At 39.9% G+C, this 16,044-nt stretch overlaps 1 protein-coding gene across 5 annotated transcripts in view; it reads right to left on the bottom strand.

Moving 5' to 3' along the window:
• Window positions 1–16,044, bottom strand: part of LOC101171576 (multiple epidermal growth factor-like domains protein 11) — a 78,558-nt gene that overhangs the window by 16,851 nt on the left and 45,663 nt on the right. For all 5 annotated transcript variants that reach the window (XM_020704030.2, XM_020704033.2, XM_020704029.2 and 2 more), the window contains 7 exons: window positions 10,321–10,567; window positions 10,105–10,225; window positions 9,653–9,789; window positions 8,221–8,433; window positions 7,612–7,786; window positions 3,042–3,162; window positions 28–191 (listed from right to left, as the gene is read on the bottom strand). In XM_020704030.2, the coding sequence (XP_020559689.1) occupies window positions 28–191; window positions 3,042–3,162; window positions 7,612–7,786; window positions 8,221–8,433; window positions 9,653–9,789; window positions 10,105–10,225; window positions 10,321–10,567 (1,178 nt within the window). The remainder of the gene's footprint in view (window positions 1–27; window positions 192–3,041; window positions 3,163–7,611; window positions 7,787–8,220; window positions 8,434–9,652; window positions 9,790–10,104; window positions 10,226–10,320; window positions 10,568–16,044) is intronic.

The following is a 16,044-nucleotide window of genomic DNA, read 5'->3' as shown; positions in this document are numbered from 1 at the left end:
GGGAGACCTTCAGATAAAACAACTTACTGGGCAGGACTCATTACAGTGTTCCCCCCTCCACCCAGGAGAGCAAGCGCAGGTTCCATCTAAAGGGTCACATGCAGCGCCATATCCACACAAGCATGTCTGGTTACATCCCAGACCCCAAGTTCCACTGGAACACAGGATGGAGCAGTCCACACCCTGCCAGCCTTTAGGGAGAGAAAAAGGAAACATCAAAGAGTTCACAGCTATTTCAGAGGCTTCATGGACACCCAGCTACTTTACAGTATCCTATAGTTATATAAATGACCAAAAAATGGTCTGCTACACTGATCTTAATCTTAGGTTAATCCCCGAAGATTAATCTAAATTTAGGGCAAATGATTCATTTGAAAAGCAAATATTCAAAGTCTGTTTATCATCTCTGAGGGAAGTAATTCGGTTTAAAGCCAGCAGTAACACATAAACATGAGGCAGTAAAGCTATTTATATATGTAGCTTTAGGAATGTTGGTCTGTTAGTTACCTAGTATATCACTTTAGACGAGACGGTATCGCTCTGGACTGACTGTGCAGATTTAAATAAGATTTGAGGCTGCAAGTTGAGCCAAAAGGAAAAATCTGATTGACTTTACTGGCTTCTCAATCGTTTCTTAAGGACTTGAACATTTTAAGGACAATAGGATTTAAATTGTGTTTATTAATTCTATCTAGACAATGTCCTAGAGTTCTTTAAAATCTGTTTTTTTTTTTGTTAAGACTTTTTATGTAAAGTGCCTTTGGACAGCGTTTTTTTTTTTCTTTTTCCGAAAAATAAACTGAGTCGATTGCACCCTCACAATTGCTTTTATCTGTTCTTAGCAGTATTGCATTCTTCGGTTCCAGTGAAAACTTATTATTTACTATTCCTCCAGCTTCAGCACAGAACGTATCTATAAGGATAGTGTCTGTAAAATGTTTTGTTGTTGACACACAATCATTAATGTTGCATCCAATTGATTTACAACTAACAAGCAATAATATTAGACCAACATAGAGTAATATAATATTTAGCTAAATGATATTACAAGAGTCTGCAAGTATCTAAATAATGACTTGAAAAGACTGTACCTCATTAAATGTTTTACAGTGGTGATGAAGAGCAATGCCAACATGTGGTATGGAGTGAAGCCCAGAAGAAGGATGTGTAAGAGAACACTGTAAAAAATGACTTTATTGTGATTTGAAAGACATGGCAACCATAAAGCAAATGGATAACAGAGATGACAACGTGGGCTTGTGACTTGAGACTGTATTTAAGTTACACATGCAGTAAGCAAAATTATTGTTATTATGTTTTACTTAAAGGCACTCCGATTATCTTTTGATCATTTGGAAAAGTGTTGGTTCCTAGTAGTCTTTTAATTATGATTATGCTGTTTTTAGGTAAAATCAGAAAAAAACTGATGGTTTCTAGGACATATTTCTGCATAGCAACAGTAGTTCTTTAGAAATTGGCCTTTGTATGTGAGCGGGACCGTTAGTGCAGAGCAACCCCAACCCTCTTCCCCTCCCCTACTCATCGCTCAGAACAGGCAGCTTACTTTCAACGTCACAAATACTTTTTTTTTCCAAATGACATTTTTTGACTGGTCATAATTCCCAAAGATTTGAATAAAAAAATACTCAGAGATGCAATTTTGATCTTAAATTTTTCATGAGAAAAATGCCATGAGAGCATGTTTTAATACACAGAAACACAATTTTTATCATAGTGGGATTTTAAGTTTTTATTTTCGCACTCAACAACTAGACATTCTGACAAAGAGTGACTGCTTTCTATGTTTCGTGGTAAATTTGTGTCATACTAACACAATTAATGCATATATGTGTGTTTTAATAGTTGATTTGGGACACACCAGCTGTTGCAGTGATGTTTTTTGAATTTGAAACCATGAGCCTGATGATTCCAAAATTTGACTTGAAAAACGTACTTCTGTGCTGTAAAGTGAGATATTACTTTAGCTTTAGAAAGCCAGCCATCAATCGGTCCATTCATTCATCCATCAATGTACAAAGATAACACTTTAAAAATCAAACTATAAAGTGAAACAATTAACTTGCCAGGAGCAGTTATACTCTAATATAGAAAAAATGGCGGAGGAATTAAGCACCTTTAAAATCCAACCAACATTATTCCCTGATTTCTGTCTCACAGTTGAAGTGTACAGAGACCTCCTACATCTTTAACCCTTGTGCTATCCTAGGCACTTTAACATTGGGAGTAGGGTCATCTGGACCCCACTAGACAGTGCGCTAAACCTTTTTTCTTCAATGATTTGTGATCTTCACTGGTGTCCATGGATTACATGAAATCCTCTCCACCTTTATCCACCTTTGTCATGGTAGGGACCCCACGTCAATGTAAGGGTGGGGTAATTTTGACCCCACAAGATAGCACAAGGGTTGAAAGTGGGCAATTTGCAGAATCAAGAATTAACAGATATTTTTTTCTCTACTTTAAGCTGCGACATGGTACAAAAATTGTAAATAAAAATGATTACAGTAGTAAAGTTTAACTCAAAATTACCCCTTAAATAATTAAAATGTATTATGTGAATGTTAGGGAATCCTGCCTTTCTGGATTTGCATGTTTGCATGCTCTAAAACACCTGACTGAAATGAATAGGCCAGTCTGTTTATCTAAATCAGTAGTTTGGAGCAGGGGAACGTGTAAAACACAGAGCAGAGGGACCAGGCAACCAGCTGATTTATGTGCAACATCCTTCACCAAAGCAAACACTGAACAATAACAAATGCATAAAAGGCAGGCACAAGCTGGCACCGGTGTGTGATAAAAAAAATATATTTCACCCAAAAAATAAATAAATAAACAAAGATTTTACTGCACAAAAGTGCTAAAAAACTTCAGTTCTTGCATGCACTGGATGTATTGCACACTTATGAATGTTCATCCAAGTGAAAATTCAACCTTTCAAATAAAACAGAACACAGTCAGAGTAATATCTCATTTAATGAAGAAGTGGACACAAACTCATACCATGAGTCAATTATTATTACCTTCCCTGCAGCTGCAGGAGCCATCATGCGGGGAGCAGGATGCATGATTGTGGCAGGAGCAGGTGAACATACAGCTTGGTCCAAACAGACCAGGAGGACACAATGTTGCACAGTCCTCACCCTGTGGAAATAAAAAAAAATAAAAAACAAGGCCAATATATGAACAATAACTTATAATCATAAAGTATTTGTATATGCAGAGGGAGAAAACTGTTAAAGTTCAATTAGGAGGACCACACTTGATCTCACACAGCTATCACTTTCTAGCATCTAATTATGCACTTCACAGATTCTGACGGCACATACTCCCAGCCATGCTGTTAATGTCTCAATACATCTGTGTTTTTTCATCAAGAGACTGGCAAGACTCCAAGGCCCAGGAATCCACACGTTTAACCCATCCTTCTTCAGCCAAGCAGCGACTAAATCCATCCTTCTGTCTACCCATCTTCACTTCATTATTCGCCATTTCTCCTCACAGTGTTTAATGTTAATAGGCTGTGGTCCTTGACTTGCAAAATGATTGATGAAAGATGTAGACGATGTCTTAACATGAGTTCTGGAGAGGTTTTCAGATACTCCTACAAAGGAATTCATTTAGGAGAAACATTATGGGATGTAAACAGCAAATGTAAACTAAAAAAGGCACTGATGCAGTCATTCGGGGAAGTAACAGGTATGCGGCGTAAATGGACTGCACCTGTGCATATCACTATGTCCAATACTGGCAGCTGCAGACTTAAAGAATCTGGGGCAAATGTTCCTTACCATCAGCTTTTATTCTACAATGCTGGAGAGTCATTAATTGAAGACCAGTGGGTGACGATGAAGGCTCTTATTGGGGATGAAAATGTTTTCATTCTTCTCCTCATTGGTTTCAGGGAGACTTTGATTTTCCTTATGGGTCCACTTGCAGTAAGTTGTTGATGTGAAGGGTGCAAATGTATTTCTTTTAATAGATTTCATTTGCAAAACTAGTTTATCAAATCATTGGATGTGGGTTTTCTTCAAACTATTGATATGGTCTGAGTAATAAAGTATGCTTCAAACCTTTTTTTATAATGTTTTGTGTTCCCAAGCTTGCAGGATGGTTAAAAGCTTGGAAATTCTTGAGTTTTCCAGCAAAAGCAAGAAAAGACCAGGTTCGATGATTATTAGCCAGTCACAGAGTTACAATATTAATTTAGTTGTAATTCAACAAAAAAAAAACGGGACAAAAATTGCAGAAAAAGCTAAAAAGGGAGTGAGCTCAAGCTCAAGTTTATAACAAATACCAGTACTATTTCTACATCATTACTGGCTGGTTTTAAAGAAACTCCACAATGTAACAAAGGCAGTATCAATGAAGAAAAACTACAGACTGCAATCCTGACTCTCTTACAGCAGCTTGATATTTCTGAGTAATCCTAAGTTTAAATATGAAATTTAAAACTCATTTGGTGTTTTATTCAGTTCCACAAAATGACTCCATAACCTTAATGCATCTTTGATTAACATTTGTTTTTCTTTTTTATACATTTCCTACTTAATTTAAGCAGAATGAAAAGACACAGGTTTACAGTGTGCTGTCATGTGCTTTTTAAATTAAAAATACATTTCTGGAATAAACTGAAAATATACTTTTGGCAATTTTTAGAGCAAAAAAATAGCTTCACTCTCACTCCTGAGGACACTCCTTAATTTCCTATAAAATTATTAGGTCCATTTTTACAGGACAAACCAGCAGAAAACAAACACATGCACATTTCTTAGGAAACGGGACAAAAACCTGCTTAATACACTGTTAAACATTGCAGGAGCTTTAAGCAGTTCAACTCATTGGACTTTTATTTTGCAAAGGTTTGCATTTCTACTATATATTTGAGAGATCATAAAAACAGATGTACCAAACAGTGGCACAAACATATATTATGATTTAGCATTAAATTAAGCAAAAAGAGGGTACAACCCTGGCAAATAAGTTCAAGAATCTCGCAGGCACCCCTGACAGACTGCTGCATGAGAGATCTGCAGCCATGCCTGCAAGTCCTTTGCCGTTGCTTCAAAAGAAAGTATCTGGTAAAGGACACAGAACAGTCCCTCTCTGTCCTCTGCATCCTGCTGTCATTAGAATTGGCCTGCTTTAAAGGCTGAGCACAGCACTGCCCACCTTCACTAGCCTTGCCCCTTCCATCTTGAGATCACAACCAGTGCATGGGTCTCCACACCTCCTCCTTTTTAAACCCTGGATGAGTGACAGGTGACACAATGACTTAGAGTTCCAATTAGAGGCCCAGAGGAGTCCTGAGTGGATCTTGCTTCGCTCACCAGAGTGCTGGGGGACTGCTGGCTGCTCACTGCTCTCATTATCATTTTGAACTCAGTTTAAACAGAAGGCAGGAGATGTGCCGGTGGACGCCAGGGGCAGAACACACATCTTAAAACATCTCTCCTCCCCGTACACCACATAAAAGCGGCTGTCTGTGAATGAAATTTTTATCAATCGGCTGCAATAACCTTTGTTCTACTGAAAATGACAGCTTCAAGACTGCTAACAATAGCAGTTCAGCTACAGTTGTTAAGCTCAGAAAAGAAATTTAACCTGCCGTGGGGTTGGACAGAGCGGGTAGGTGCAGAGATTTCTGTCTTTCTTCTGAGCACAGGCAATTTACTGGTGACTGGACCCATGGATAAAATGCCATGTAGCCACAAATGACCACACGGATTTTGCTGTATCCATGACTGCATTGAATTCCGCATGGTTTCATTCTTGTGGCTGTCGAAACCAGAATTTGGGCTATTCTCCAGAGGGTAACGGCAGCTCTCTCATTAGTTATTTGATTCATATTCCTTCAGAGCAAGGAGGGATAGAAGTCTGAAAGTGGAGAATCATTATTAATACACGGGCTGTCAGTCCATTGCACGAAAGAAGTACCTTACATAACACAGCAGATGGAGGCAGCAACCAGACCTGAGACCCTGAAAAGAGGCCTCTTTGTCCTTGGCTAAATAAATACATTCATATCTATTAGTACCTTAATATAATCAAAGACCTTTTTTTCCAGCAGAAAGTCACTAGCTGACACCACATTGATTAAGCTTGTACCCACTGAGACTAGATGCAAATGGCAACACTAATTACCAATGAGTCCTTCTCCTCAGCAGTTCATCTAACCGCTGGATGAGTTCAAATTTGATGCAGCACCACACAAAGTGAACTTGTGAACCTTAACTATGGGGCAAGCGAAACCTGATGGGTGGTGTGTTTTTGACCACCCAAAAAGGCAGACCTTTCATTTAAATCCATATTTCACGATACGTGTTGGGAAACATTAAATTATTGAGTGCGTATAGGGAAGATTGTAAGGGACAGTGCATGAAAAGGTAACATGTAATCACTTTGTTCCAGTCAGAATGAGCATGTCCAATTACTACAGCTAAATCAAGCGTGCAGTTGCTCAGCCTGTTCTAACATTTTGCTTCGTTTGTCCCCTGATAGGTCTCTAGAACAAAGATGCAGCAGGGAGGCTTAAGTCTTATCAGTGGACCCTTGAGGAAAAGACTTCCCTTGCAGTTGGTTGTAACTCTTCCACTAGGCAATAATTGCAGACTGCATGAGACTGAGTTGTGTAGCAGGTATACAATTCTGAACAGTCATTTTTTGTTGTTTGCAAAGAAACAACTTTGTTAAGTTTAAAAGAGGGAAAAGAAAACATCACTCACCTCCCCTTACACACAAAAACACAGATCCTCTATTTGAGCTATGTCTGTTCCCATCTGAATGCCTCCTTTTCTATCCTGCCTCTGCCCGCTAGGTCTGTTTAATGTATCTGGCAGACCCTTCCCAGCAGCCGCCAAAGAGAACAGGTGGAGCAAATTAAGACGCAGTCTGCAGCGCTGCTCGGTAGCTCAATTCACCACAGTGGCCCGCTTTAAGACACAAGCAATTTCCGCTGAAGCGCATTACTCCCAGATTTGTACCTTTTTTTCCCGTTGCTGCAACTCGGTAACTTCAGATGAAAAGATAAGGAAACACAGTGGGGAAACTCATCAAAGTTGTACTGCTAATTTGACAGTTGTGAAAGGACATGCTAAAACCCCTTAGAAAAGATTCAAGATTAGAATTTATCTCATTTGTTGGAGGGCGACTAATCTGACTTTGCTCTCTATTTGTCGCTGCTGTTTTACAATGCCAAGCATGTTATGCGACATACACAGAGACAATTGTTAAAGTCTGCTCAGGGTTGTAAAATACCTTTTAGTGGGATAAAGTCTTGTGCTGCAATAGAACACATCCACAGAGTAATAAGCAATAACAGAAGCCCTCACACTGCTTTTGACCATCTGAGTACAAAAAGCTTCTAAAGCAAAACTGGGATCACATCAAATCAAGCATTTTTCAAAAGCTTTCTCCTCATCTATTCTTCCTACATCATTTGTATGAATGTTGCTTGATGCAGACTTCTTTGAATGTAAGGTGTGTGTTTGAGTGTGTCGTCTACATGTGTTAACTTTTAGAAGAAAACACAACCGATCCACTGGCAACATGTCTCACCTGAACAAAAAGTTAGTAAGTGCACATGATAGTTACCATGAAGCCAGGGGCACAGATGCAGACTCCTGTGACAGGATGACACTCAGCTTGGTTGGCACAGCTGCAGGAGAGCATGCAGCCCTCTCCATAGTATCCAGGTGAGCAGGTCTCATTACAGTAAAGCCCTGTCCATCCTGCAGAGCAAGTGCATTCACCAGAAAGTGGATGGCAGCTACAAAATAATAAGAGAAAATGTGGGACAACATTTTATTTTAACTCAAAGTTTTTTCACGAGTTGTTCTTGAAAAGGATTAAACGTTAAAGCTTGTATCAACAGTCATTCCTGAGCCTATACAGTTCTTTAACATGGATGGAGCATCCTTTTTTTTATCTTTCTGTTCGGGCTTCCAGTTGGAATCAGAACATTAACACTGTATTAACTATGAATGTTGCAGAGAAATTATGGATGAAGCAAAGGTCACTGTTAAAGGCAAACTGAATGAGACGGGTGAAGAACTCCAGACTGCAGAATGAACACTGAAAGGCTAGGAGCGAGTCAAAATTAAAAACGCAGAAGTCTTTATTCAAATGCAACAGGAGGAAGGTTGAGGTGCTTTGCTTCAGGCCCTGGTCATGTAAGTAGCATTTGGTGAATCTGTAACTTACCTCACAGTGTTGCTGCTGTTACAGGGGCAGTACTTGTCACATATGAAACCGTACAAGCCCGGAGGACAGAATCGTTCTTGGCAATTGGGGCCTTTAAACCCGGTCTCACACAAACAGGCTCCGGTGATGTGGTGACATTTTGCATTATTCTGGCACTCGCACTTCTGCTTGCATTGTGGACCGTACGTCCCCACGGGACAGTCCTCTTGGCATCTGGCAGGGATGAAAAATTTAAAATAAAATAAAAAGAAGCTAGTGACAACATATTTAGGTTTGTTCAGCTAGTTTGTTAGCAAAGATTTTTTTTTAAAAAACCATTTACTATTAAAGTTATTTCCCAGAAAAGAAATGAATAAATAAAACAAATAAAGAGGTTTGTGATTAAAAAAAAATCTGACTTTAGGCACAACTCCATATATTATGCCTATTTTAGAATCTAAATTATGAATTTATATTTAAAAGCAAGGCTAACATGATCAGCTTTTATTAAAGGACTTTTCAGGTCACTCCTGAAAGCAGTTAGCATTTCATCGCGTCTGAAGTGGGCTAGGCGAGACTTCTATTTTCCCCAACTACAGAAGTCCAAAATTATGAGAGGTTTCAGAAGCACTCCAAGAGATCAAGCAAGAGATTTCTGGCTAAACCTGGAAAAATGCCACACAGAGGAGCCTCTGGAGCTCAACAAAGCTACTGTATGACAGAAAAGTTTAATTACATTTGAAATTGTTCAAGTCATGTCCTACCCTTTAATTTCTCGATGGGAGTTCGAGGATGAGGAGTGTCAAATGCAATCTCACATTATTCCTTGCAGGTTAATTCACCTACCCCTGACACAATGAATGAGGGTAATTTCACCAAATAATAAAGTAAAGGAAAAGGCCATGTAAGGGAAGTGTTTCCATCAAAGAGACAATTACTTTAGGTGGACTAATAAATGCAGGCTACTCTGGGCTGCTCTGGCAGGCATTGGAGACTAGAAAGATCTGTGGATTTCAATGAGACCTTAATATAAGCACATTACTAAGAATTAATGAGCAGAACCCAAATAGAATGGAGTCCATGGTGAGATCAATGGACAGGCTGTGGATGAAGGCTGCAGACGTGAAACCTGGCTGGCCAGCATGCACTACAAGATTTATTACACATAAACACCTCTATTAAAAGCCTCCTCTCCACCTTCAGATGGAGTAATGGCCGTTTTTAAATGTTAATTTCTCTAGGGGCTTAGATTGTTCAAGATTTTCTTTGTTTTACAAGAAAAAAAAGCCAGGTTTCATTAAAAAAAAAATCAGCAACAGCAAATTTGTGAATGTCTGTACAAAACCGATGTTTTCTATGGTAAAAATGAAGACAAAATTAACATTTGAATAGAATAGGTTGTTGAAAATGTTAGTATTTAATAATTGATGTCTCAGAGAAGTCATCTGCCCACCTGCGTCCACTGAAGCCAGCTGCACACCGGCATTGCCCTGTAACGTGATCACACAGTCCACCGTTGCGACAAGAACAGTCTTTGCTGCAGTTTACCCCATACTTGCCTAGTGGACAGGGCTGGGCACAAACGGAACCCTTAAAAACACCAAAAACAACCAAAAATAGGATGAGACTCATAAGCCACAATTAACCAGACCTTAAATACCCCAAATCTGCTGTAAATCTTTTCTTCATATTTAAGTTTTAAAAAGCAATCACCGTAAGTAAAAAGAACTGTTTATTTACGATGAACTCTGATCAAAGCAGGTTTTGCTTGTGTTTTTTTAACATTTACTCCACACATCAGCTTTGCAATCTAATACCATTTTTCCAGGGGCACTGCAGACAACCAATCATTTTTCTCTCAGGCTTTTCCTCTTTTATTGCATTTTTACAGCTTGTGTGACCTACCGTCCAGCCGGAGGGGCAGGAGCAGTCTCCGGTGATGTGGTGGCATGTTCCTCCATTCTGACAGGGGCACCGCTGTTCACACTGAGACCCATGACTACCGAAGGGGCAGCGCTCTCCACAGCTGCCAGCACATGAGCCAAAAGTTAAATGTCTGGGTGCACACCCGCATTACTTCAAAGAAAATGTCAAAGGAGCAAACATGCTGCTGGTACTCACAAGGCTCCTGTGTACCCCGGCGGACAGATACACTCCCCAGTTTCATGGCTGCAAGTAGCCCCATTGAGACACTGACAAGGTAACTGACACCCCTTGCCATAGTAACCGTGCTCACAGGGCTCCTCACAGCGCCATCCCTGGTACCCATCTGTGCAAACACAGGCACCTGTGATGGGGTTACACTTGGCCCCATTTTGGCACTGGCACCGGTTGCTGCAGTGAGGTCCCCAGAAGTCATTCTCACAGCCTGCAGGCACACAGAGAAAGAATATCAAATAGGCCCCCCCAAAAAAAAAAAAAGATTTAAAAACAGTGTTTACTCTTTCGAATAATTGCTTTAATATTAACTATTTTAACAGTAAATTATTCACGAAATATTGTCTCTAATAAAACGAATAGCTCATCAACAGTGATAACCATTTCAAGGAACAATTCATTTAATAAAGTTCTGCTTTTTTCATAAAAATTACCCCTTCAATGCTTTTTAAAACAGAAGATTACCTTTTTATAATTAACATTTCAACAATCCCAAAGCCATTTTTTTTTGTAAAAGGACAAAACACCTTAATTTATTTGATTCGCACTAAATAATGCAAAGGTTTTTGTAAAATGAAGCTAAAATTTTCCTACTGCACCATTAAAAGTTAATTAGTCTGAAATTTGGTAGTCTATATCTGGTAGTATAGTCTACCAAAATATTACATAGATATTGCATACTACATACATGGCTAAAAGTGGCTACATTTGGGGACTTGTAGAGATGACATATTTTTAGTCCTTTGTTTGGGCTTTTCTTCCATACTCCTTCTCCACATTATTCAAACAAAAGCCTATCAACAGCCCTTTCCCTTAAATTAATTTTTTGTCTTCACTCCAACTCAAGGTAATCAACTGCATGAATGCAGGCTCATATCCAAGCATGCCCTCAGCAAGAACTAGACAAATGTGGTCCAAAGGGTCCTTCACAAAGCTTTAGTGACACTCTCACACAAAATTAAAAGGAACTAATACAATCAAATGACACAACCTTAAAAAAAATTCAGTTCTTATGGTGAAGCTTGACATTTCAATTGCTGTACTTCCACAAATCCATTATGTCCAATAATACCACCTCCAGCTTGACAACAACAGAAGTCAACACAAGCCTGCAGATGTTATCCTTAATGTGTTTATGCAAATGTTATTACTATCAAATGCAGCTTCTATCCATCAGCTGGATCCAGCACTTATAGAACTGAAACTGCCAGCAGACGTGATAAGAAGCACGGTACAACCAAGAAGCTATTACAGAACCATTTTGGTGTTTACATTTAGGAAGCGCTCCTGTAAGTTTAGTGTGAGGTAAATAATAACTGAGCTTTTGTTCTTGTTGCAAATGATTGGAAAATTGGTATGAGTGTCAAAAGTAAAAAAAACAAAAACAAATGCCTGAATAAAAATAATTTATCAGAAGATTTTTATTGTTGATATGATGCATCTGTTTAAAAACCGTTAAACAGTATTGCAAATTTGCAGATTTGTGCAGAAGCTGTTCACACAAGCCATGTTATAGATAACTCAGTATTATAGGATCTTCTTTGGGTGTGATTAAATTAAAAAAATAACTTAAGAATGTCTTTGTAATGTCACAAAATGCTATTTGAGGTTTGAAAGTTAGACCTATATATGGCTACAATTATTCTCTTTGACATTTATGCAAATATCCAGGAACTGTCGTCTCTAAGCAGCACTGTTCAGCAAAAATAGTCCTTCCAGATGTGAACTATTCACGTTAGATAAACAACCAGTGCTGCTTTGCATGGGTAAGTGCAGAGCTCACTCACATTACTTAGCAGTATTTTGCTGAATAATGTAAAAACAAACACATTTTTCAGGGAGTTGGTCTGTTTACAAAAGATAAAATCAATAACCGCAAGCAAACGGATCATTTTCAAGGTTAATTGAACCACGTTCTTATAATGCGATGTACAATCAGCACTGAGATCTTTACTCCCACAAGCATAATAGTTCATTGGAGAAAAGTGATGATATGGGTGATTATTGAAGCTTTGTTACTCCAACATCAGCAGTAGGATTATAGCAACAGCAGCTGTAGAGCCTAAAGTGGAAACCAAGCCTGTGATCCGATGAATATGCAACCATAGACTCTTGCATCATCGCAGATGTACTCCTTGAAACCCGAAGATGCTGCTTCCCCCATCTTGTATGCTCACTTTGCCAGAGCGGTGATCAGGCTGAGTCGGAACTTAATGAAGTCTCTTTCATGGATGACACTGAAGCCTGTTTTTGCAGGTTCACAGCAGGAAGATGATAAGCCCTCCCTGATAGAGGCAGGTCTGCTCTGAGGGGGGTCTCCAAAGTCTGGGCTGGTCCAGTATTACTCGAGCTATAGGAAAATCTAGAGGCCACACTGTGAGCTCCACACTGATTTGATCTAATCTGCTCCTGGCCTGCAGTCTGCCATGAATGAGATCCCTGAAGGCCGAGCTGCTGCCACGCAAACGACCCCAGCACATTAAACCTGAGGTGTGCGGGTAACCGCCGTAATGGATGAGCATTTAAGCTTCAGCTTGCTTTAGCAGCCTATAAGTACTCATCAGAGCTCCCTCAGCACAGCAGAAAAATAGGCAGTGTCAACATAACTGGGGGTATCATAACTTTGGGTTTCATCTCAAAAAATGGAGCATATTAGCAGCCAGGGCACTTTACTGGGGTTTTATTACATGCATAAATCAATGCACGATGTCAGAAGAAATAAATGCAGGTCAGAAAAAAATGTAATGAAGGTGGATTTGTCTTGAGCTCAAGTTGAGTTGTTTTCTTGTTTGTTGCAACTTAAAGTTTTTAACTTTCTTTAGCTTATAGTTAAAGCCTCAGCACATTGAGAGCAAAACCCATTACATCCCTGCCTCTGATGGAGAGCAGTTCTCAAACATTACCCAGAAGTCTCCCACTTCCTGCCTCTGACAGCATTTAACTGTGATTAAGGAGTCAGAGTTCATGATGAGCTCCAGGCAAAAACAGAGAGAAACAGCAAAGTAGAATAACACAAAGCATCAGGGCCTCGGTTTCTTGAGGGCACAGCTAAATTGTGTGCAATGATGAGGACCCCTGTGGGCTGTGGAGTGTGGGCAACAAATCAGTATCAAGGGAAGTTGCAGTCTTTCTCTTTAACTGGTATGGTTGGGGTCAGTGCACCTAACCAGAGGACACAGTCCCTTGTCAGCCTGGACTCTCAGTCCTTATAATGCATAACAGTTGAAATGTGAATAACCTCACACACACAGAGAAAGGTCCAATCCCAAGATGCTGAACAAAATCCCCTTGCCTGGAACAAAACAGATCACGATGAGGGATACAGGTAGGTAGGAAACTTTGGAAGGTGAACTCTGAAGACAAAGCTGAGAGAGCCATCATTGTGGTTAGTGAGCTTTGAAGTGTGCTCAGGAGTTTGCATAATCAGCGGCTGGCAGCAACAGGATTTAAACCATGCAGCTCTCAACAGCTGTCTTCTCTCAGAGGTTCTCCTGAACTTGGTCTCTACACCAGAATGTTTGTCACTGTTTTGTATCAGGAGCGGTCGGGGCCATGTAAGCTTCTCAAAGTTAAATTCAAAACGAGGAAGTGAGTCAATCTCTTTAAACAGAGAATATCTCATTCCCCACTCTGAGTTTTCTAGTTCATTTATTCAGCTGGATCCACAACAAAAGAGAACCACAATTATATCCGAATCGCGTCCAGTGTAAATGCAGACCACTTGAGGTTGCTGGTGCAGCGTGCTGTTTGCTGTTTTTTCTAACTGTAGCTGGAAAATCCCCATTATTGCAAAAGGGATGTTTGGCACTCAGTAAAAACCTCACTCTCCTAGGCCCAAGTCATTCATTGTCAAGTAACGCACATTACTGACACTTGAAGGATAACTTAAGACGTAGAGGCACAATGCCCTGCTCCTGAGAGCCTTTTCCTTTAGGCTTATTTTTCACAGCAGAGCTCGGAAGTGTGACTCATTGATTTGACAAGTTTCACTTTTCATCGTAAGACAAACTGTACGTTCCACACTGTGAGATTCACACTTTGCCCAATTTACTTTGTCCTTATATCTTTCTTCGAAACATAGATTCTTAAATTACACATATGGCCGGTCCTGGTTCAGACAAACCACAGCTTAAAAAGCAAGAAGGAGACAGACTTTCTTAAGACATTTGAAAAGTTAAAGTGTTTCCTACAATTTAGGTAAAACAGGGTTATGCACTGCTTTTTGAGACAGAAGTTGTTCCATAAAAGCCCTACTTAATGTGCATTAAGTTATTCATCACATCTACCCAATTCATGATCGTGTAGACTAAAAGTAAAAAGCAGACAGGGCTGGCTTGAGGTCTGGAGAAAAAGCAATGACAGATGTAAAGTCAAAGTTAAATGTCTCTCGGTTTTGTTAAAATGGAGCCTCTAAATGCTGCCAATATACCAGAAGACAGGCCCTGCTACCTCGTCTCTGTTCTGCTGACATCTGTTAACCACCCATTTATTTTTCCCTCTTAAAACGGAGACACTAGAAAAAAACTTCCACATCTACAAGAACATGACAAATGGGATACTAGGCATAAGAAGCTGCCAATAGTTGTGTGGACAATTCTGCTGAATTAGAATAACAGCGCGCTCATGCTTCTGCTGTTGGGCGTGTCTTCTGTCCTGCCCTAATTCATCTTAGCAAAGCTCCTGCCTGTTTGCATTTCCCAAAGGAGACGTGTGGCACAAATCTGAGCAAAGAACATACCAGAGCAAGTCTGCGAGGAGTATGCTTTACCATGCCATATGCTCAGTCCTGATACCACATTGCACTTGGATAGGGAAAAAAAAAAAGCAAGATCTGACTGTTGTCTATTTGGAGTCACTAAACTAATGAGCAAAGGACTTAATTGTTTTAGGACTGCACATTGCTGATTAAAATGTCTGGCTTAGTTGTTTATCCTGAAAAAAGATCTGACAATTTGTCTGAGTTCTATTTAGGATGTGAACTCTGATCAATATAAGTGCAGCAGGTGCCAGCCAACTCCTCCACAACTCAGCCCTAACAGGGTTAACAAGACCGGCGGTTGACCAAGACATACAAGGCCAGGTCATCTTCATTCTAAACAAGCACTTTAAAGTGAAGCCACCTAAAGAGGCCTCTCTTGCTAATAAAACTGGCTGTGTAGAACAAACTGGAAAAGATCCTTCGCCTCAGTGCAGTAAACAAGTCACTTGTTCAAAAGAACCTGACACGGCTCATGAAATCTCTTGGATCAGCAAGTTGTTACACAGCCCACTGCTCCCTCCAATTAATAATTTACCCTTCACCCTGTCCTGTGAAAACAAACACCTTTACACTTAGCCACAAGACAGAAGCAGTAAAAGGAAACAGAGCAGACGCATGAACTCATCCAGAGTTATGTATCACAACTGCCTTCACAACTCAAAACAGTCACTGGGATTAACTGGACAACTCAAAACACAATGTCACCCGGATAAAACCTAGTGTCACTATGGCTAATTGGCACATATTGATTTCCTTTTTTTAATTATTAATTCTAATTAGGGTGAAGTGGAATGTGTCGTGGGGCACCAGCAGTCAATGTGAAGGAGTGCAGTCAAGGAATAGAGACTGATGAGGGTTCATAAAAGACCAATATGACCCCCCCCCCACACACACACACACTACGACTACGTCATATATTATGAATGTCT

Source organism: Oryzias latipes, chromosome 6 (assembly GCF_002234675.1).
Source record: "Oryzias latipes chromosome 6, ASM223467v1".
Taxonomy (NCBI): domain Eukaryota; kingdom Metazoa; phylum Chordata; class Actinopteri; order Beloniformes; family Adrianichthyidae; genus Oryzias; species Oryzias latipes.
Note: the sequence above shows the minus strand (reverse complement) of the source record. Positions and strands in the feature narration are given on the sequence as shown.